General features: G+C 34.6%; 1 protein-coding gene and 1 long non-coding RNA gene across 3 annotated transcripts; one reads left to right on the top strand and one right to left on the bottom strand.

Annotated features, from left to right (window-relative positions):
* On the bottom strand, nucleotides 9,015–11,940 carry LOC104760393 (protein NUCLEAR FUSION DEFECTIVE 4-like). Its single transcript, XM_010483312.2, has 3 exons — nucleotides 11,533–11,940; nucleotides 9,893–10,827; nucleotides 9,015–9,818 (listed from the first exon to the last, which is right to left on the bottom strand). Exons 1-3 carry the CDS (start codon nucleotides 11,839–11,841, stop codon nucleotides 9,350–9,352), a joined length of 1,713 nt encoding a protein of 570 aa, XP_010481614.1. The 5' UTR covers nucleotides 11,842–11,940; the 3' UTR covers nucleotides 9,015–9,349.
* LOC104760392 lies at nucleotides 13,551–15,524 on the top strand. Of its 2 annotated transcripts, none has more exons than XR_762902.1 (6): nucleotides 13,551–13,783; nucleotides 14,212–14,282; nucleotides 14,418–14,495; nucleotides 14,593–14,658; nucleotides 15,079–15,122; nucleotides 15,326–15,524. It is a non-coding gene; the product is annotated as an uncharacterized LOC104760392 (long non-coding RNA). The 2 variants fall into 2 exon arrangements; XR_762901.1 differs by having other exon boundaries at nucleotides 14,567–14,658.

Genomic DNA, 23,280 nt, shown 5'->3' with positions numbered 1-23,280 from the left:
GAATGTCTTGAAACCTCCAAAATAAGGAATCCATATTAGCATATATAGAATCCGACGGGAAACAACCCGTAGAGGTCGGAAATTGGGACAGTCCCCAAACCTGCCTAGCCGGAGGGCATAAAAAGAGGGCATGGTTGACTGTCTCTTCCGTCTCCCCACAAATTTCGCAGTCCATATCACAGCTTAATCCACGACGCCGTAGATTAGCTGTTGTCGCCATGCAACCCGTAATTGCTTGCCACAAAAAATGTCTGAGTTTTGGTGGACACCTAATCTGCCAGACATATGCCTGTAGAGGGATAATATTGGGGCCAGAAATGGGAAGACCTCTCTCCGGTTTCTGCCGCAATGCCTGATATCCAGATTTAACAGTATAGCTACCGGTTTTAGTCAAATGTCATCCCAATCTATCCGGTGTGGTAAGATTACCAAGAGGTAAAGCAGAAATAAGGGCTACATCCTCCGGCTCGAAAGAAGCCGAAAGTAATGCCAAATCCCAGGAACATGAAGTCCTGTCAATGAAATTTTCAACTCTAAGCGTTGGATTGACTGGCGATCCTGAACGCAATGCTGGTCTCGGGGATTGAGCAGATATCCAAGGGTCAGACCATACTGAAATGGAGGCCCCAGTTCCTACCCGTTTAATGAGTCCTTTGTTCACCAGAGAGCGAGCAGAAATCATACTTCGCCATCCATAAGATGGAGAATAAGATTTAATAGGATCTAATGGATCTGAATGCCTATAATACCGTCCTTTGAAAACCTTTGCAAATAGTGAATCTGGAACTGATATCAACCGCCAAAGTTGCTTAGCCAACAGTGCGGTATTGAAATCGTCCAGACACCTAAACCCCAAGCCTCCCTCCATTTTATCGACACACAATCTGTCCCAGGCGATCCAATGTAAACCCCGAGTTTCTCCCGAAGAGCTCCACCAGAAGTTGGAGATGGCACTCGTAAGTTTCCGTGTAACTGTTTTGGGAATTCTAAAACAGGACATAACAAAAGTAGGGACAGCCGTCGCGACCGATTTGATCATGACTTCTTTACCCCCCGGGACAGTAACCTGGCAGGCCAACCACCAGCCCTTTTTTGTAACCGATCTTGGACGAAAGAGAAAATTTTGGTTTTCGATCCACCAAGACTTTCCGGGATTCCCAAATAGGAATTCATGCCACCTAAAGTGGTAATCCCCAGGATACCCTTTAAGTCTTCACGCACATCCACATCTACTGTATGTCCAAATTGAACAGAAGATTTCTGGAAGTTTATCCTCTGTCCAGAAATCCTCTCATATTGCCTAAGAATCCCCAAAATAACTTCGCATTGTTCCTTTGTGGCCCGACAGAAAAACAGACTGTCATCTGCAAACAGTAAATGTGAAATTGTCGGACATGCAGTGGAAACCTTGATACCCGTGATAAGCTTAGACCGTTCCGCTTTCCGTAAATTTGCAATAAGTACCTCAGTACAGAGGATAAAAAAATAAGGTGACAAGGGATCTCCTTGACGGAGCCCTCTAGACGGTATTATTGATCCATGGGGTTGCCCATTTAATAAGACGCTATATTCTACTGATGTCACACACCACATGATCCAGGAAATCCATGTCTCACAAAAACCAAATTTCCGCATTAAGGAATCAATAAAGGACCATTCTACCCGATCATAGGCCTTACTCATATCTGTTTTGATGGCCATAAACTTGCCCTTACAAGAGGGATTAGTGCGGAGTCCGTGAAACATTTCCTGAGCAATCAAAATATTATCCGTAATTAACCGGCCTTCTACAAACGCTGACTGTGTCTCAGAAATTAATGCTGGCAAGAACTTACGCAACCGTTGACATAAAATTTTTGAAATAATCTTGTACCCGACATTACATAGACTAATGGGGCGCCATTCAGTCATCCGGGTCGGTTTTTCTACTTTCGGGATAAGACAAATATTAGTCTTATTGAGGCGTTTGTCAAAACTGCCAACCTGAAAGAAAGACTCCACCGAAAGCTTTAAGTCAGCTTTAACCGTATCCCAAGCACGCTGATAAAACAGGGCCGTCATACCATCCGGTCCCGGAGCTTTATCAGGGTGCATCATAAATAGAGCCTCCTTTATTTCCTGTTCTGTGACTGGCTTAGTCAGTTTCTCATTGATTTCATCCGTTATAGAGGTGCTGATTTCACCCAACGAGTCCTCAATTTCTGAGGGATCGGTGGACATGAATACCTCTTGAAAATATGAAGTTGCGATATTCTGGATCCGAGGCTCCTCTGTGGTCCAGTGACCCAACTCATCATACATTCCAACAATCCGATTATTAGCTCTTCTTAACTTCGTTTGGGCATGAAAATAGCTGGTATTTTGGTCTCCGAAGCGCATCCACTTACTTCGACTCTTTTGATACCAGTAAATTTCCTCATCCCGATAAGCTTCCCGCAATTTCCAATTCAATTCCGAGATAATCTCAACAGAGATAGAGTCATCCTCCTGAGCAATGGCTAGTTGGGATTTTAAATCCTCAATTGTTTCCCGTCCAAATGGGGCTTGTGCTTTCCTCCAGCGGGAGATTGCTTGGCGGCACTTTATTATTTTGTCCATTAAATTCCCAGACTCCCCTGTCTCCCCTGAGAACCATCCCTCTGAAATAGCTCCAAAGAGACCCTCTTTCTCCAGCCATCGGCGGTCAAAGCGAAAAATGCTCCTCCCTCTCCGAATTGTATCCTCTAAAAAGGCTAACACCGGTTTATGATCCGAGGCTATCATTGGTAGATATTCCGTGAACGCATTCCGAAACAAGTCATGAAGTTTCTCATTGGCTAGGGCGCGGTCAAGACGACACCTGATTGGCTTCTTATCACGCCAACCACGCCAAGACAAGCTATCCCCAACCGCCGGAAACTCTAATAATCCACAATGCCGAATCATTGTGTTAAAATTCACAAAGGAAGAGGCGTGGCGGAGCCTTCCGCCCCGTTTTTCGTGATTACCTTTAAGTTCATTAAAATCACCTATAAGAAACCAAGGGGCATCACGAGACAAGCCAATCCGCGTTAATCTTTCCCACACTAAATCTCGATTCGTTGGAACCGGATCACCATAGACAAAAGTAAAGTAAATAATATGTCCTTTATAAGTAAGTTCCAAATCAATCAACCGATTGGATTCAAATAAAATGGAAACATCATAATTATTATTATAAAATAAGGTCAAACCGCCACTACATCCAATAGGATCAACTGTTTTTAAATTTGAATAACCAAAATGACCAACAAAAGGTTCCAAAACAGATAAAGGCTGTCTAGTTTCAGATAAAAATAAAAAGTCAGGTCTATGCTTTCCCCACAAATCCCTGAGATACCCAAAAGTTGCTTTATTCCCCAGTCCTTGACAATTCCAACTTAAAATCTTCATTTATCTGCTGTTGGTTTGGGTGGCTTGACTCCACCAGTTGGACCCTTCTCCTGATCCGAATTCCTCATGTTTGATCCTTCTCCAGCCTCTTTAGGGACAGGGCGTTTCCTTGGCGTTGTGCGTAGATACACGTTCAATTTCCTGGAAGCAGCTCCTTTAAGAGACAAAGGAGGTTTCACCTTGTGGACCTTTTCCCCTTGCGGAGCCATAACAGAGGTTGCACCTGAGTCAAGTTTTGCTTCCACGGGACCATCACCTGAGTCTGCTGTTGTTCCTCTGAGAGTCGAAATAGCGACGGTTGGATTCAAGGCCTGATCTTCCACCGAAACCTCCATGTCCCCATTAGTTTGTTGCTGTGGATCATCAACCGTTTTATCCAACACCTCTGTTTCGACCTCCTCCATCCGCTGCTCAAAATTCTCCTCCAGAGTTTCCTTTGCTGTTGGCAAAACCGGTAACGTTCCAGAAATGTCGCCCATAGGCACCTGAGTTGAGCCCGCCTGCAGAGCACCAGAGCCTGTAGACTGTGGAGCAAACCCGTCACCCGGGACAGAAGAGCCCGCATCAGCCAAGATCACCTCTTCTCGCAAATGTGATTGTAAAGGCAGTTCCGGTTCCTGAAAGAGAGGCCTCCGAACCCGCTTCAGTGGTGGAACCCCAAAGGTTGCAGCCTGAACCGCCACATGCTCGACCTGATCCGGAATCTGTCCAGGTTCCAGCTCTCCCACCGGAACCACACCCAAAGGAGGTGCCACCGTCGTGGAGGCTTTAGCCTTTTGGCGGTAATCCTTAAAAGCCACCGAATTGTTGGATCGACGCGGTTTGGATGAAGACTCACCTGTTTCCCGTGAGGTCCGGTTCTTTGACCCTGCGTCCTGCGTACCCTTGGGTAGGCGCTGACTGGGCTGAGGCAGTCCCCGAGTATCCACCTCCTTGCCTTTTCCGTTATTTCTGTCATTCATGACAGCCCCTTTGTAACTCTGCAGCGGACGAGCTGAATCGTCTTCCACCGGGAAATGCAAAGCTGGAGTAATCTTATTAGTAGCCCATAGTGGACAGTGATTCTCATCATGGCACAAACTAGAACACTTCTTGCAGCAACCATGAAGACGTTCATAGCGGAGATTGACAATAGTCTCCTGGCATAATCTGACGTTAAAATAAAATATTCATAAGTCTATATTTATATTGCATTCAAATAAAATATTCATAATCTGACGTTAGTTTTATCTTTTCCACACAAAAAAAAACAACATGGAATCCTTTCTATTTCTAAAACCTATTACTAAATAATCTTTAACTTTCCGAGCAAAGAAAAAACAAATATTTAGAGCTCAAGAATCAAGATAGACAATATACAGTAGAACCTCTATAAATTAATATTCACTATAAATTAAGAAATTTTTATATTCGCTATAAATTAAGAAATTTTTCCGGTTTAGAGTTGAGCCGATGTACAAAATAACACATTTCGATAAATTAATAAAATAATAATTTTTTTTGAAATCTTATGTAAAAATATGGTCTCATCAATATCATAAATTAATAATCAAATAATATATATATATATATATATATATATCTAAGAAAATCTAGTGAAATATGACTATATTGTTGTTTGTATATTCTTGAATTTGCATTTTTATTGAAGTTCATCTCTAATTTTTTCATTGTCGCTTTTTCAAATCGCATTCAAAAATTGTGGAGAATATTAAATGCGATAATTACTTCTTTACATGTAATTGATTCTAAAATTACCGCAATATCTTCTTTGACTTAATCATTACCATGAATGATACTAGTAGCAATTTCTTCTAAACTCTAAACTTCTAACATTTATCATTTTTACCTAAATTCTAAACTTAGCAATTACGATAGCCAAGATTATAAATTAAGAAATTCTTTAAAAATATGAATGATAACAAAAGTATCTTATTGTAATATAAAATTTTCAAAATTATAAAAATTAAAAGTCTCTTCATAAATTTATAAAATATTAATTTATCGATAAATTAATAATTATTAATTTATCGATAAATTAAAATCTCTATAAATTAATAAGATTTAATAGTCCCGACCTTATTAATTTATGGGCAATTGACAAAAATAGTACCATTATAAGTTTTTCTTCCACAATTAGCACATGCTTTCAAATGTTCCAAAACTAGCACAAATTTATATATTCTTAATTTTGGGAAAACCTAAATTATTAATAAAATTAATTTTTTTTTGTTTTTTCTCCGTCTCCACAAACATGATTCATCATGTACCCAGATCTCAAACAGTCATATTTGATTGAGAAACATAGACAACAACATAAGGATCTGATGAAAAGGAGATGGAAAACTGTTAGATTTGGATTGGAGCATTCGTTTCTTATTGCAGAATTTATCTTTTTGATACCTAATGAGATTTTTGCTAGTGAAATTAGAGACTACAGTATGTGTACAAAGCAATTTGGGGTCAGTGAAGATGAAAATTGTACAAGTGATCTGGAAGAAGGAGAACAAAGAACATGATGTGAACCTTCCTGAATCTATTTTCTGGTAAGTTGATTTCACTTGTCTTTGTGCAGATGCAACTCGAGTCTTGGGAAAGATTGTCGGGCTATGAAAAGGGACCATTATGAAAACTTAGAAAGGATTCCAGGAAATTCAGGAACGCTTCCTTAAACTTCAAGATGAATTTCATAAACCATTTGGATTTCACGATGAACAAGGATGGATAGTCATAAAACACTAAGGATTTTTATGGCTTCATGGTTTTTCTTCTTTTGTTGTATTGCTACTATATATTTCTCCTTATATATTTCAATTCAAACTTTTGTTGATAGCTGGTAGAATCTTCTATTGATCTTGTAACTTGAAAAACGAGCACCCAGAAATCCTTGAAAATTTAGGAAGAAATACACGAAATTCATGAAAATTTTCTTGAAATTCAGGATGACCTTCATAAAAAATTTGGATTTCAGGATGGTTGTAAAAAAAGTCTAGATATTGGTAAACACCAGGGTATGCAGAAATTCCCTTATCAATGGAAGTAATCTTTGACATATTGAGGCAAAACACCAAAAAGCGAGTTAGAAACACATTTATTTAAATTTAGGAAGGATTCAATAATATTTAGGAATGTCACTTTTAAATTCAGGATGTCCGTCATAAACAGTTTGAAATATACAAATTCAAACATTCGTAAACATTACACAAAGTAAAGCTTTTTCTCTTTGTGTTGAGCAAACCAATTCTTAACACGAAGTAAAGCTTTTTCTAATTGTCTTATAGGTAGTCTAAATATAATTTAGGAAGGACTCCTTGAAATTTAGGAAGTAGTCATTGACGTTTAGGAAGGTCTTCCTAAAACATCATGCTGGATATTCATATTTGCTACCTTTATTATAAAACACTAATATGTGGACAATATCAAATCATTATACATCACTAATAGAGTAATATGTGATACAATAAGGCAAAACACATAGTATAGAGATATTTAAAAACACATTTTTCAAAAATTTAGGAATGATTCCATAGCTTTTAGGAAGACATTCTTGAAGTTTAGGAAGGCCTTCCATAATGACCTGAACTCAAACTTCATCATCATCTTCATCATCAAGTCGCTGCTCTCTTTTCTTCCCCTCTATCTCAAGACATTACGCAAATCAATATACAACAAAGCTCGAGTACAATCAATCACAAAGATTATCAACAAGTTTCTAATGTAAAGAAAATTCTCCTCCTAAGTATTCTAATTACGTAGCATAAACATCACCTTATGGAGATATATCTCAAAGAATCTCTTTGTAGCTGCATTTGTATCAAATCCTTATACTCCTTTGACTGAAGCAACACCTCCTAAAAACATGGCTTCAGCTCTGCATTGCCCAACCCAAGAAATCAACAAAATCAATTTAAACACACATTAACATGAAAACAGATTCACAAATTAATTTGCCAAAGCTTTTTTACTTGTTCCCGTAAGAGGAATGAAATTATCCACAATGACTTCAACTACCATCTCAGCAAAAACATCAATGGCAACACGTACGTCTAAAAAGCTTCTCACTGTTACAAAGCACACCATCCATATCAAACAGAATTGTTGAAACTTTCCCCCAATCATCTGTCGTACGTAATTGTAGTCGGAAGACTCTCCTCCGTCACACTCATTATCGTAAACGACGGAAGCACAGTTTAGCTTAATTAAACTTCGATCGGAATCCAGTGAATGAAGATGCTTTTGATGTGGATTTTTATTGTATTGGAATCAATCGATCGATTTGGCACTTAATTGAAAAGATCTGAGATCGGAAATGAAGATCTCAGTTTAGAATCTTCACCGCAACCTTCGTCGGTGCTTTGAGATCTAAATTTCATTAATTTTGTTTTAGAGAAAATGAGTTTTGTTATTTAAATTAAATAATAATCTCAATATATAAATGCTAGTTTTGGAAAACTTAAAGAAGTGTGCTAATGTTGGAAGAAAAACTTAAAAGAGTGCTATTATAGGGTATTTCTCTTAATTTATAGAGGTTTTACTGTACATTGATTTCTTAGACTAGTAAAGCAAGTTTTGGTTTTTTCCTTTTAATGGTTTAGAGCTCAAGATGGACAATTTAGATTTACAGATTCAGCTGTTGTAAAAAAAAAAAAAAAAAGGATTACCGATTCAGCTACATTCGATAGATACATAACGAATGGGTTTTAGATGAAACCTATGGAACAAGTGTAGGACAAACATAAAAGACGCAAAACCAAAAGAGCAAGAATAAAAACAGCAAAACACTATTGGTGTGTAAAGGGTCAAAATATTAAATTTTAACTAATTTTCCTCTGATAAGTGGAGGATGAGGCCAAGGCCTGGTTTCTGGCTCAGACTGAGACAATGGTGCCAGAGTTGGATCTAACCCATGCCGATGTACTACACGTAGATGGAAGATTTGGGGTTTCTAGATCTTTGTCGAGCTATCTCTGTTTTGTGGATGGCTCCTGGAAAGAGACAGATCGGTTTGCTGGTAGAGGATGGTTTTACACCTCACTTAGGGGTGACGCTCCTACTATGGAGGCAGCCAACATTAGCCGTAGCCTTTCACCTCTTCATGCTGAGGTTGAAGCCCTCATATGGGCTATGCGCTGCATGATTCGGGCGGACAATCAATCTGTCGTCTTTCTCACCGACTGATCCGACTTGATGAAGATGGTGTCTTCGCCTTCTGATTGGCCAGCATTTATGTCTTATCTGGAGGACATACATGCGGATAAAGAGGAGTTTGATTCGTTTTCCTTAGTCTACGTTCCTCGCTCTCAGAATGGTAAAGCGGATAATTTAGCGCGACGTGTTCGTTCAGTTCCCCATTTAGTTACCTATGTAAACAATTTTCCATCGCATTGGCTTGTTTGAGTCAATCTTGTAAGCTGTTGTGAGAAAAAAAAATGCGGAGATCAATCATTGGTCTTAATTGATAAGTTTTCCAAAATGTTGATTTCTCTTATACACCACCATAAATAATTACGTAAGTTGAAGCTTGTTTAAAATGTGGGCATATAGCTTTGGAACTCCTATGCAAGACATAATTTAAATTTTCAAAGGGAAACTGCTAACAGAAACACCAATTGCTTCGTTTCAAAATGTCATTAACTTAGTCTAAAACACAACAAACAGAACAAAACTCTTAACCCGATTAGGCTGTTTCAGTAGGAAATATTTTAGGTCACCAAACCGTGACTTCCGATTGTCCCCCCCCCCGACTCAATTTCCAAGGCCAACGTACCGATACATTTGCACAAAAAGCGAATCTGAACTCTTCTTCTGACCAAAAGTTATGTTCTAAGATTCCCTCTTTCTTCTTATTTCTGCAGGAAAGATCAAAACTTTTGTGCAGTAACACATTTCTGCACAAGTTTGAGTCGTCACTTTAAATTTTGCTTCATTGGATAAAATTCTAAGAATAGAGCATGCTTGAAGTTATCCGATCTTGTTCAAAACGTTGATAGGCTCGTCTAGTTCTCAGAAACAAGACAACACTTGAAGCTAGACCAACCACAGACAAGCCTCCCCACCACACAAACGTTAGGAAATAACAGTCTCGTCCCATACATATAACCGACTCCGTCTTTGACCCAGCCACGCTATGGGATTCATAGACCAAAGCAGCTAAGAAACCGTACACCAACGATCCTATAGGTATGTTTGTGATGAGGATGTTGTGGTTAACCCCGACGCTGTTGGGTCCAAAAAGCTCAGATGTGATAGGAACCGCTGCTGCAAATATAAAACCCGAACTTAGACCGATTAGAGCTGTTCCTGCTTGTAACGCTGCCAAGCTTCCAGATGATGCCAACAAGGAAAGAGAAATTGTGGTTGGGAAAAGAGCAACGGCTAGCCACCCGGTTCTAGCAAAGTAAACCTTCCTGCATAATTCACATTTCAGTAACAACATAATCTTTCTAGAACCAGAGTACAAAGGCTTGTGTAAGGGACTTACGCTCTGATATAGTCTGGTGTTGCTGAAAGTAATCGACCAAAGAATGAGAAAGACGAATAAAGCGTGACAAGAGTTGTTGTCTCAGAGCTTTGTCCTAAAGATTGTGCAATCTGCCCCAGGTTGTTGCTATAAACAAGTCCAATGGTACCACCGCAAAAATAGGCTATATAGTAAAGCCAGAAATCTGATCTGCATAAGAGCAAAGATAGAGGATGTTCCTCTCCAAGCATTCCAAGCTGATTTCTTGTAACGAGCTTATTGCAACAACATTTGTCGTCGTTTTCAATGAAACTCTTCTGATCAGGAGTAATGACATCTCGCACAATATCATCGTTTAGCAACTGGTACCCTTCGCGGCTGGCTTCACGTGTCACCATTCCTTTATGCATCTCAAGCTCATCGACATCAACAAGAATGAAACCAGAACCTTCTAAACGGAAACTGGAGTGGATATTGTGCAGATACCAATTGCGAGCATAGATTAGACCAGGAAGGCATAGAGGGAGAATCAAAAGAAGGATTGATCCACCAAAGAGAAGACGAGCTGAGGTTACATCAGAAGTCTTTGAACCAAATAGAAGCAGATAAACACCATTCAATACCGCTAATATGTTGAGCAAGAGAAACATGAAAGAATCTCTTCGAACTCCATCTGGTGGAAGAGGTTCAAGAGGCGGTTGGCGAAGAATAGGAATAAGAGCAGCAAAGGAGACAACAAGAGGTATAAGGGAGTTTAAGAGAAGGTATTGCTGTGTAGAAACAGGATTAATTGCGTTGTAAGCAAGAGTGTACAAAGCAGCACTTACGCCATTAAAACTCACTGTAAGAGAAAGTGCAAGTGATCTGTTTGCTGGGAAGTTTCTGATGCAGAGCACAAAACAGACTGTGTTAAACCAACAGATACTCAGCCCTGCCAACAAACAACACAGAAACACCTGCCATAACATCACAAAACCCATACTTTAGTCGCGCAAGTTCGGTAAATACAATGACAGTTCTGTAAAAATCAATACTTATAGCCAAAAAAATTCCTAACAAAATGTTGTGATTGATCACAATCTTCTCTCCAAGGTAGTAATTATTCATTCTTCCTCAAAAACTCAAAAAAGTATTATTTTTAATTGACTATGCTCAATGGAAGATAGTTAAAATAATCTCATATACACATAAACACATCTATCTGAAAATTAAATATTATAAACCACATGACAAAGATCCTCTAATGCGCCTACCCATCAAAAAGAATAATTCAGAAGAAAGGAACCCAACTGCAAAACTATTTAAATGCGACAAAGAGAAAGTATTTATATACACACAAAACTAAGATCCGATCACAAAGACAACAATAAAGATTCTCGAGACAGTCATCAAACCATGACAAAGCAAAACCAAAACACGTGCAACCAACCAGTCAGATGACTAATTCACTAACTGAACTACGAATCAACCATTCAACCATCACCGACTCTTCTCTCAAACCTCCAAATCTTGATTTCCATATTAGTAATCACGAAAATCTTTATAACAAAACAAAAAAAAAAAAACAAAAAAATACAAACTTTATTAATATGTATTGAAGGATCAAAGCAAAAGAGACTAAGATATGTTAAAAAAAGTTGAATTTTTTTGTTTTTGTTTACCAGGATATAAGGCAAAGAGATAACGTTAGTGATGACAAGCCACTGAACACCATAACCAACGAAACCCATAATCGCCGCCGCGAAGAGAACCGTCCAGAGAGGGAAATACAAAAGTGCAAGTCCCGATGACCAACCGAAAACTTTGCCGAGATCCGAAGCGACGGCGAGGTAGTTCAATTGCACTTGCGAAATCCCTAGAACCGATTTCAAATTCGACGAGTACGTCGAGAAATCGAAATTTGTACCAGTGAATGCTTGAATCCAGATCGTCGCTACCAGAATCATCCATTTCCGTGATTGTCCCGCCATCGTCTTTTAACAATCTGCGACGTACGGTTCCTGACTCACCGGAGATTTTTGTTTTTTTTTGTTCTCTCTCTCTCGCTCTCGTGTAAGTTGATGATTCGAGAGCTTCTTCACTGGACTACTAAATAGAGAAACGAATCATGTTGGTTTACGTGGCACCCTTCATAAGTAAACCGAATTCGAATCAATTTTTACCCGGTTTAGCTTTGTGTTCATTATCAATTTATGATTTTCTCGGTTCGGTGTTGAGAACAATGTCAAATATTAAAAAGTAGTGCTATTATTACATAAATAATTGATCTCTTGATTTGGATGAGACATTCATAATTGGTCATATGTTTGTTAATAGTAGTAACAAATTTGGGAAAGTTATCATTGAATAATTACCAACTTTTTTGGTATTCATTACTAACAAACATGAGTATATATAACCAACAAAAATTGTCATTTGCCCACATAATACATAAAAGAAAAAAATGATTGTCAGCTACTTGAAGTATACACTATACACCAACACATAGCCACACATATAAACAATATAAAGATCTTGTTAACTACGTGAATTATTATCATCACATAAAAACATCCATAAACAAACATATGTTATGTGTACAACACCATAAACATTCGAGGTTAGCCGAAATCCGGCGTTGACCAGTGTTGACCGATGTTGACAATAAAAAAATAATCAAAAAATATTATTTTTTCTTTTCTCCTAAAAGTAATATTTTTTTGTTTTTATGTATTTTTGATAAATAAATAAAAAAGATAATTGATTTTTATAATTTGTTGTATATCTAGTAACTAATTTTGTCAATACAGAAAATATACCAAAAATAAAATAATAAAACTATACCACCAAAATTTTATGTGTAGTAGATTTTCTCATAAAATAATAACAAATATATACCTTTTTCTTTTTAAAAATCATTTTTTATTTTGTATCTTAAAAGGTGGGGTTTTAATTTTTTTTTTTACTTATTTATAAGATTATGTCATTTGAAATATATCCAAGACATTGCCAACTATTTCTTGGGACAATCGCATTTTTTGTACATTTATTTGCATTTGAATGAAATCGTAGACCCCATATTCGTTTTTTAAGAAACATAACCATTAAGGGTGCTGAAATTACAATTGACTCCCTTACGACCAAACAAAAAACAGAAGCCGAAATGACAGATGTAACTCGGAAGAAGTCTTCAATAGATTTATTTAAGGTCGATTCCAATTGACGTCGACTAGAAGACATTAAAATATATCTACTCCTTAATTATAGTTTAATTTTTAATTAAAAGAATTATAAAATATAATTTGATAAACCTATTGACCATATGATAACCACATAGACTTTCTGCATTGAAATAAAACAAATTTACATATAAACGAATCAAATTAAAGGAGTAAAGGCTGATTAGGTTAAAATTATTTGATTTAGGGTTTGCTTAAATAGACTTTTCTGTAGACTATTGGTGGTTGACTTTGTTATGCCATCAACTATTAATATTAGCTCTGGACGTTTGGTCAAAACCGAGAGAACCGAACCAATTAAACCGAGATGTTCGGTTTTCGGCAACATTCGACAAACCGATCAGCAAAATTAATTTGGTAATTCAATTTCCAGTTCGGTTCGGTTTGGTGATGCACATAACTGATCGATTTTAATTAACCGAGTTATATATACCTAACTTTCACTAACCCTAACCCTAATCACTTTCATTTCTTCCTCTTCCACCTCCTGCTTCTCTCTCTCGCCATAAGCCATTCTGAAACAAAAAAAAATCTGTCTCTCATCAAATCATCATCATAATCACCTTTCTTTTCTTTGTCTTCTCCCATGTCTCTCTTTTTGATGCTTTGTTGTTTGCTTCTCGTTAATCAGTGTATTAATGTGTGGATGGTTTAGTATTTTGACAGATCTGAAGTAGACTCTGCTATGAACGAGGTAAATTTTATCCATTATTCACTTAGATTCATTTTTGGTTTTGGTTCTGCACTTTCTGGGTCACCTTAACTCCATCTTCGCCTTCCCCATCTTGCATCGTTTCTGGTCACCTTAACTCCAGATCTGGCTACCACTAGTACACAAGAATCTTTTTTCATAGAAACTCAGAGGCAGCCATAGTAATTCTTCATCTCCGCCTCTCAATCTCCATCTATTTTTAACGATGAAGAGTCTATTGACGAGCCTTGTTTGTGTTTTCCCCTCTTTCTGATTTTATTTCTTCGTGTTTTTGTTTGATGTAACGCAATAATACTCACCAATTAAAGTTGTGAAATATATCTGACAATACTATTGATTCGATTTGGAAGCTTTCAGTGTGGATGTGTTGCATGTGTAGATGAATTGATTGTTTTATGATTCTTTTTCAGAGACCTTCGAGTAAGAACCCACTTGCGTACAAGTATAACGTTGAAGAGGAGATTCTTGGGAAGAAGATGAGGTAATTTTGTGTGTGTTTTATAGGTTTGAAAGAATGGTGTTTTTTTTTTTAAATGATGTTTGTTTGTTTGTTTATTCTCTTGAATATGTGAACATGATGATTAATTTAGATTCAATGTTGCATATTGGCATACAGGTGATCCTTTTGGTGCGGTGATAAAGTATTGGCCTTGGAAATATTGTACGAACTCTGTGTCTATGGCTAAGAGAAGAAGTAAGTCAAGAATTGTGTTTTATTAATGTTGTTACTCCTTTGTGACTTTGTGGTTTTTTTGTGTAATGTAGAGAGAGCTAACTTTGTTTTCTTGAAGAAACTTGGAGGTTATTGGTGGTGTTTCAATAACAGAGACATAGCACCTGATGGCAGTACACTTGAGGTAATAACTCTAGCTTATATTTGCATTACATTGTGCGATTGAATCTACAGTTGACTTTATTGCTTTGTGTTTAAAAGACCGTATATGATATTTGGTCCTTGGACCTTGTATCATTCTTTTGCAGCTTGCTGTTTCTTTTGGTACTTTATTGCTTTCCTTTGCTCTTGTTGACCTAATGCTAACTTGTTTCAATCATGTATCTTTATGAGACTGAAGAAAGTGTTAGTTAATCTAAGATATGAATTATCTAAGTTTGGGTTTTACTATAAAGGTTTGGGGTTTTACTATCATGTACGTGTGTCCGACCTTGGTGCATCATTTGTCAAGTCCATATCTTTGTAGAAACATGTTTAGATTGGTGATAAAGCAGATTTATTTCTTAAGAATTAATTAATGTTTATGTGTTTGTTTGTTTGACAGATTGAATATGAGGCAAAGGATCAGATTAAATCTCTGCTCACGAGGTACTTCTAATACTAATTAAATATCTCCTCACAGGGTAGTTCTAACACTAATAAAATCTCTTAATTTAAAATGCATATCACTAACATGGTTTTTTAAAGATCTGAATGGTGTCTGGAATGTTGGTCTTTTTATAATGCCTTAGAAATTATATTGATCATTAAATGTTGACATGTATTTCGTTTCTTTGTTTTGTTTTGTGCAGGAAGAAGTAGAGATCAATTATGGTTTAGATGGTGACCTATTAAGCAAGAAGAGGATCATTTAGATAATGATCGATCTCATAGATTAGTACTTAAGAGTAGAGTAGTTGATTTTTTTTGTATAAGATTTGGTTTGGATTAATCTTTGTAAGACGTTTTTATGGATTTTCTATGAAATAAAAAATATATTGTTTGACCAAATTTAATATATATAATATATATATATATAAATCATAGATATTACTGTAATATTATTTAACTACAGTTGATAATTTATTATAGTTATCTTCGTTGTAAGGTTAAGATACATTGTCTGATGGGTATGAAAGCTTTCCATTGTTTAAGTTAAGAAAAGGGCATGTAACATTGTAAACCAAATCCAAATAAAATTCTGTTTAGCAACATTTGAGCTATCTTTTGTTCTCTAGGATTCTATTTACAAATACAGACGTATAATCAAATTATTAGAAACTGGTTTCAGAGCTGTACAAAATTCTTGGTTAGATAAAGTGTTGCTTAGCAACATTGGTCAAACGAAAATAAAAGCACGATCATTAATTAATTTAAGTTGAAAGTGTTTTTGTAAAGAGAGCACGATCATTATTAACTACTAGTTGTCTAACAGTTAGAGTCTTAGCGATAGAATTATTGTAGAAAAAGTTTAACTTAAATATCAATAGAAAAAAGAAAATGAATATTAATTATGTGAATGTGTTATATCGCCCACCATGAATTTGTCACGGTCGTTTCATCTTTGAACTAAAAAATTAAAAGAATCTTTCTATAAAAAATTTCAATTATACAGACTTCACACAAAACTCCAACAGATTGACTTCAAAAATAAGTCTAAGTTAATGACCTAACTGCCTAAGAAAACCAAAAACTTGATTTCTCCATATGTATAATATATAATTATGTCAAAAACATATAGAAGCAAGTACATAGCATATATCAAAGAATACAACAACAAAATCTTTAAAATTATTCACCAATTTGTAATAAATTGGTTTACAAATTTTGCCAACTTCATGTTGATGTCAAACGAGTAGACATCAACAAGCCTCTATGCAGAGATTTTAACTCGAAGTCTATTTTGTGTGGTCTATTTTTGCAATTACAATTTAATAAAGTAGACACGAGATGAAGTCTACTAGGATAGTTAACTTCTTTTGTTGTTTTCCTTTGTTAATTTTTTGGTCAGTTTTGCAATTAAAAACATATAACATAGTAGACTTCTTAGGAAGTTTCAACAAGTTAACTTCGATTACAGTCAACTCAGGTTATTTTTGCAATTGACCAAACCATTGACTTGGTAGTAGACTTCTAGCTGACAAGTAGACTTCATCTATCCGTCAACTAGAAAAAGTAAACTTCGTTGTGGTTAGTTTTGCAATTGACCAAGTTTGACTTTCGCCAAGTAGACTACGTACGAAGTTTCTAGGAATGTTGACTTCGTTTGGAGTCTACCGTGGTCATTTTTGGGGTTGACCAACATTTTAATTTTTTAACTAGTAGACTTCTTTTGCAGTCAACTAATTAATTTTATATCAATAATATTACGGCCAATGTTTTTATATTTTGGTCAAATCCAAAAATAGCCATAATAGAAGTCTACTCTTTTATTATCGGAAGAAGACTTCGTCCGACAGTCATAACTAAAAAGTCAAGAATTTGGTCAATTGCAAAAATACACCTTAGTAGACTGCAAACGAAGTATTCGACAGAAAGATTACAATGCAGTCTGAACCATATTTTTTTGTTTTCAAATGAAATTAAGGAGACTGAAATTTCAATCTACTGGCTCAAAACTCGATAAAATTTTAATTGCAATATTGACCACATAGTAGACTTTACATGATATTAGGACGGTTAGACTAACAAATAAAGTCCAATTTCGCAAAAAATTAAAGAAAATCACGAAATCTACCGAAAAATAACTTTATCGGTGGTTGTTTCGCAATGTCAAGCACCGAGGGCGTCGTCTTTAGTCACCACAGAAGAAACCCAACACCAATTTAATCACTATCCAAGAATCATGACATATAACAAGATGAATGCACTTGCAAATTTTCTTGGATTAAAATGGAGAGGAGATGGAAGAAAATGAAGTTCTCATAGCATTGGGTATTATTTAAGCTTACAAAATCAGGTTGTTGAAGCTTTAAGAGCTTCAAATTTGGTTGTTCATGGTTGTTGGAAAATTGATGGCGGTGGCACAACCGTAAATAAAAGAAGAAGATGAGGATATAGATGTAATAAACATTTTCGCAAGAAATTCAAATAAATCAGAAAATAATGGTATTTTTGTGAATAAAATGAATGGACAAGGATTTAATAGAGAAAAAGTGACAAATGTTGGAGAGAGAAAAAGAGGGGTCTAACATTGCAATTAACTCAAGTTAGGGGTCTACTTTTGCAAGCATCCCCTATTTCTTTGTTTTTAATAAGAAAAATAAAGGAAAAAAATAACGAAAATTCTATTTATTTGCATGAAATACATATATCTAGAAGATAATTAAAAAACAAAAGTTACTTTTGTAAAATCAAAGAAATAGTTGGCAATGACTTGGATAAATCTGATGTGGCTTAATTCGATTGGACATGTGACTTGTGCTTTATATGATAAAGGATGTCATTTGAAATATATCTTTGATTTTACAAAATCAACCTTTAATTTTACAAAATCAACTTTTTTTTTTAATTATCTTCTAGATATATATCTTTCATGTAAATAAATAGAATTTTCAAATGAAATAGTTGGCAATGTCTTGGATATATTTCAAATGATACAATCTTACAAATAAGTAAAAAGAAAAAAATATTTAAAACCCCCACCTTTTAAGATACAAAATAAAAATGATTTTTAAAAAGAAAAGATATATATTTGTTATTATTTTATGAGAAAATTTACTACACATAAAATTTTGGTGGTATAGTTTTATTATATTGTTTTTGGTATATTTTCTGCATTAACAAAATTAGTTAGTAGATATAACAAATTATAAAAATCATTTCTCTTTTTTATTTATTTATCAAATATACATAAATACAAAAAAAAATAGGGTGATTTTCAAAAATACTCCTTTTCCTATGTCACTTTTCAAAAATACCCTTTCATTGTGTCATTTTTCAAAAATACCCCTTTTTAATATATAAAATGATTAAATTCTAAACCATAAACCCTAAATACTAAACTCTACCTCCTAAAAAGTATACCCTAAATATAAAATTGAGAACCCAAACCTAAAAGAAAAATTCTAAGAATAAATTTAACATATTGAAATTGTGTAAAAGAGGGTAAAAATGAAAATGTTCAAAAAAAGGTATTTTGAAAAGGGGTATCTCAAAAAGAGTATTTATAAAAAAATCTCAAAATAATATTACTTTAAAAAAAAAAATATATATATTTTTTTTTGAATATTTTTTCATGGTCAATGCCGGTCAACACTGGTCAACACCAATTAATTCTGGTCAACAATAGTCAACGCTGGATTCAAATATTTGTGGTGTTGTACACATAATCTATGCTTGTTTATGGATGTTTTTATGTGATGATAATAATTCACATACTTCACAAAATATTTATATTGTTTGTATGTGTGGTCATGTGTTAGCGTATACTTCACAATCATTTTTCTTATGCAAAATCGAAAATACAACAAAATACACCATATTCATTTATGTTGTTAGGACTAGGTCACACATCATGGGGCTGCTATCTCTTTTTTTGCTAGACAATCCCCACATATATTATTGAAAATACCTTAAAATAGCAAATCAAAATCCATCGCTTTTTGAAATATATGTGGCCAAAATCTTTCCAGGTCATCCACAGTATAAAACAAATTGGAGCAATCCTTAATGAATGTGTACCCAATAAATTTCTACAAAAATAGTTACAGAGTAATATTTGGCTCAATTAGGTCGTTTCAAATATTTACAATAGCTTTGGTTTTGGTTCGGTTAAAGAGCGTGAGTTCTATAGTTGAATGCTTAGAGCTCGCAGATGGGAACTCTTTTCGTTTACTTTTGGAAAAGTAAGCAAATTCCTAATAACATTCCTAATTAAGATATATTATAAATATTTTAAAATATTTCAACGTATGTAAAATTTATTTAATATACTTAGCTTTTACCTTTGTATTTCTAATTGAGTATTTATAGAAAAAAGTCTTACAAAACATTTAAAAAACAAATAATTATTGTTCAGAAAATAATTGAATTTGAAGAAATTGTTAACGTGAAAAGTATCTTTTCAAAATATATACTTCCATATTTTGTTCTGTATATGGTTTTTTTTCTTATATAGTAGGTTAGTTTATAAATAATTTTTTAATTGAAGTAAACAAAATTAAGCAGGTCATCTAATTATAGATATATTAATTTAAATCTCAGTTCAAATAAATAACTCTTTTAAGCTTGTAGTTTGAAGAAATTGTTTTTTTTCCACAAAAAGAACTTATATTACTTCAAATTCGATCATTACATAAAGGTTCTTGAAAACATGAAGGCAAGAAATACAAATCAGAATAGAAAACATTATCTAAATATCCATGTTTAGCCAAATTGTGTGCTGCACTATTTCATTCCCTTCTTATAAAAGTAAAAGAAACAGTATTGCGTTTCAAAGCCCTAATGGATGTCTTGAAGTATATTTGTTAGCGATCCATTCGTTATAGAACCCTTGACAAGATTTATTAGTGTTTCAATATTGCCTTTTAGAATCATCGAAGTATGACCATTGAGCCAGATGTGTTTAATAGCTGCTAATAATGCCTTTGCCTCTGCTTCTAATGGTGTTGCAGCATAATTTAGTCTTGTGGAACCCCAACCTAAAGGAAAACCCAAATGATTACGAATTATACAGCCACCCGTTGCTTGATGATGTTGGACATCGAACCTGCATCAAAATTACATTTAAATAGAGATTGTTATGAGAAAAATTTCTTCTTAAAATATCTAATTCCATATTTTGTTCTATAAAGTATATGTTTTTTTTTTGTCGTAAGAAAATTACACAGATCACCCAATAAATAGTTTGTAACTTAAGTTAAAGGAAATTTTACATGTCATCATCTAATAAATGAATTAAATCTCAGCTCAATAAGTAACTTTTTAAGCTTGCAATTTGAAGAAATTGTTAATATGAAAAATTTTAGTTATCATCCTTAGAAATCTTGTGGACATCCTTAGCAATCTTCGGGAAGAAAAAACTAGTATGAATAAAGACTAAAATGTTGTATACTTCTTTTTGGGTGTCTTTTTGTGGTGATCCTTGTCTCGTCTCTGTCTTTATTTTTTATGTTCTTCTTACTTTTAATAATAAACTCTTCAACAGGGCATTTGGTGTAGAAAGAATGAAAGACAAAATCGAAATAAGAATATAATATGGTTTCAACTGCAATCTCTCACAGATCTAGTTACAAGTATGTACCATAATCCACCATAAAAATAAAAAAAGAAAGGAACAAAATTGGCTGAACTGCAAAGAAGTTCATACACATTATAAACCCAAATAATGATACAATGAAAAGAAACTAGATATCAAATATGCATGAAAAATAAAGAAGTTTTCACCAGACAACACGACGGCTCAACTTGGTACTTCATCTCAAAAACATGAACGGGAGACGTTACCTATATAGAAGATTAGAAAAATCCCTTAGTTATAAACCCCCAAATACAGGAACGTTACCTATTAATACAAAAGACGTTATGTTCCGAATAGATAATTACAAAGACTTTTACGTTTTGCAGAAGATGAGATTTTTAAGAATTGATAATTAAATAAAATAATACAAAAACACAAAGACTACTGGAACGATGGTGAAGAAGTGAGAAGATGAGAACAGGTGGGATCGACATCGTTTTTGCGTTTGGTTTTAGGGGCTGACAATATAGTTTGGTGGGCCTGTATTTTGACTAATTGTTTTAAGCCTAATATTACGTAAAACGTAAAAACAAAGGTTGTAACAATGAGGTGAGAACATTTATCAGCTATATAATAAATCAGATGTCATGCCCTTATAAAGAAGGTTGAGAAAAATCTTCTCTTGTTATATAAGACTAGGTTAGATCCGTGCTACGCTGCGGGATACTTTTTATAACTATTTTTAGATATATTAAATTATTGAAAAATATAATTGTGTTTGAATTCTAATTTAAAATAAAAGAATTTCATTTTAAAAAACTTAATCAGATATTATCTGAACTCTAAAGTCATGCTCCATTAAACATGCTTCTCTTAAAAAAAATCTACAAGATTAGTGTATAATCATATATCATACATTAATCACTCAGTTCTAATTTCTTCGATCCAAATGTCTTTGCTTTACAACGTCAGCCAGGAAAAAATGAGAAGGTTGAGAAGAGAAAGCCTTTTTATTCCTAAATTTGTTTATCCATTTTTTTAAGAGAAAATATCCTTAAAAAAAATATAAAAGTGGCACTTGGACTTTAAACCTTCAAATTTTCAACTCTAATAATAAACTACTAAATGATTTTATCACTTAAAATCTTGAAAATGGCTTATGATTTAACGAGCACACAATAATTAACAGAATAATGATTCCACCAGGGCATAGACCAACATATATATATATATATATATATTATAAATAATGACGTAACTATATATATACTCCCTCCGTTTCATAATATAGGATGTTTAGAGGATTATTTTTGTTTCTTAATATAGGATGTTTCCAACTTTCTATGCAACTTTTAGAATAATTTTATATTTTATATTATGCAGTCTTGGGTATGATTGGTTAAACTTTTTAAAAGTAACTTTTTATTAATATGCGTGTTTCTACTAAAACATCCTATATTTTGAAACGAAAGGAGTATTATAAATAATGACGTAACTATATATATATATGTTAACCACGAGGTGGTGGGCTAGTGGTTCTAGCCTTGGTGGAAGAGTCGCCCTGTTGGTCTAGGCCAGGGATCGATTCTCTCCAAGCACAAGAATTGCTCAGCTTTATCCCTTTGGCCACATGGGTATGAGCCCATTGCTTACAGCCCATTTGCATAACCGGGGGGACCTTACCCGTGGGATGCCCTTCCCCCAGAGAAATTAGTCTCGGACCCCTCCATAGGTCTGGGGATTTACTCTCTGAGTTAACGAAAAAAAACTATATATATGTTATAATTAATGACGTAACTATAATAATTATTTTTATTTTAATTTAAAATAATTTTATCACCAATAATTTATTTTAAAATCATTGAAAAGTAAATGGAAAACAATTTTTTAAAAAGTTATCATTTACATTATAAAACCATTAAAACATTTTTCAAGTTTTATTTTTATCATTAAATTAAATTAAATTTTTGTTTCTTTATTCAATTTTAGAGGATAACATTTTAAAATCATCGTTGTTGACTCGTTGGATTTGTTGGGTGCTTCCTCTGATCTAAATCATCTTTTGAGTTTTAGAACTAAGAAAATACTGGAAATTTCTACGCAGAAAAATAGAGAAATATTAAAGTTCAATTTGGCAGCCAAGTCTAAAACATAGCATCAAGTATGAGAGACTCGTAGCCTTCACTTGCTTCAAGCATGGTTTGAGACTATTGTTTTTTTTCTTTGGATGACATTTGATTAGGATTTCCATGTCCTCTATCTTTCCTCTGGTGTTGAGTGTGTGTTGCGCGTTACCTTCCTCATTTTTTTTTGAATGAATGTTAAATTTAGTCAAACCAAGAAAAACCGTCTGCCTTTACAATATTTTCAACTTTAAGTCTGAAAGTGATTTTAAAACAAAAACAGAGATAATCGATTGATTAGTAGCGTAGCTAACCGAACACCGAAGACATCCTCTGGCCGAGAATCCCCTACAGTGAGAGTTGCCAAGCGGTTACAGACGACTCTGTCTAGCAGCTTAACAAGATGGCCATGAGTCTTTGGAGCCTCCCCATGACATTACCTTCCTCAGTTGCCAAACACAGA

Source organism: Camelina sativa, chromosome 18 (genome assembly GCF_000633955.1).
Source record: "Camelina sativa cultivar DH55 chromosome 18, Cs, whole genome shotgun sequence".
In the NCBI taxonomy this organism is placed as follows: domain Eukaryota; kingdom Viridiplantae; phylum Streptophyta; class Magnoliopsida; order Brassicales; family Brassicaceae; genus Camelina; species Camelina sativa.
The sequence above is the reverse complement of the archived record's forward strand: the minus strand, read 5'-3'. Positions and strand labels throughout refer to the sequence as shown.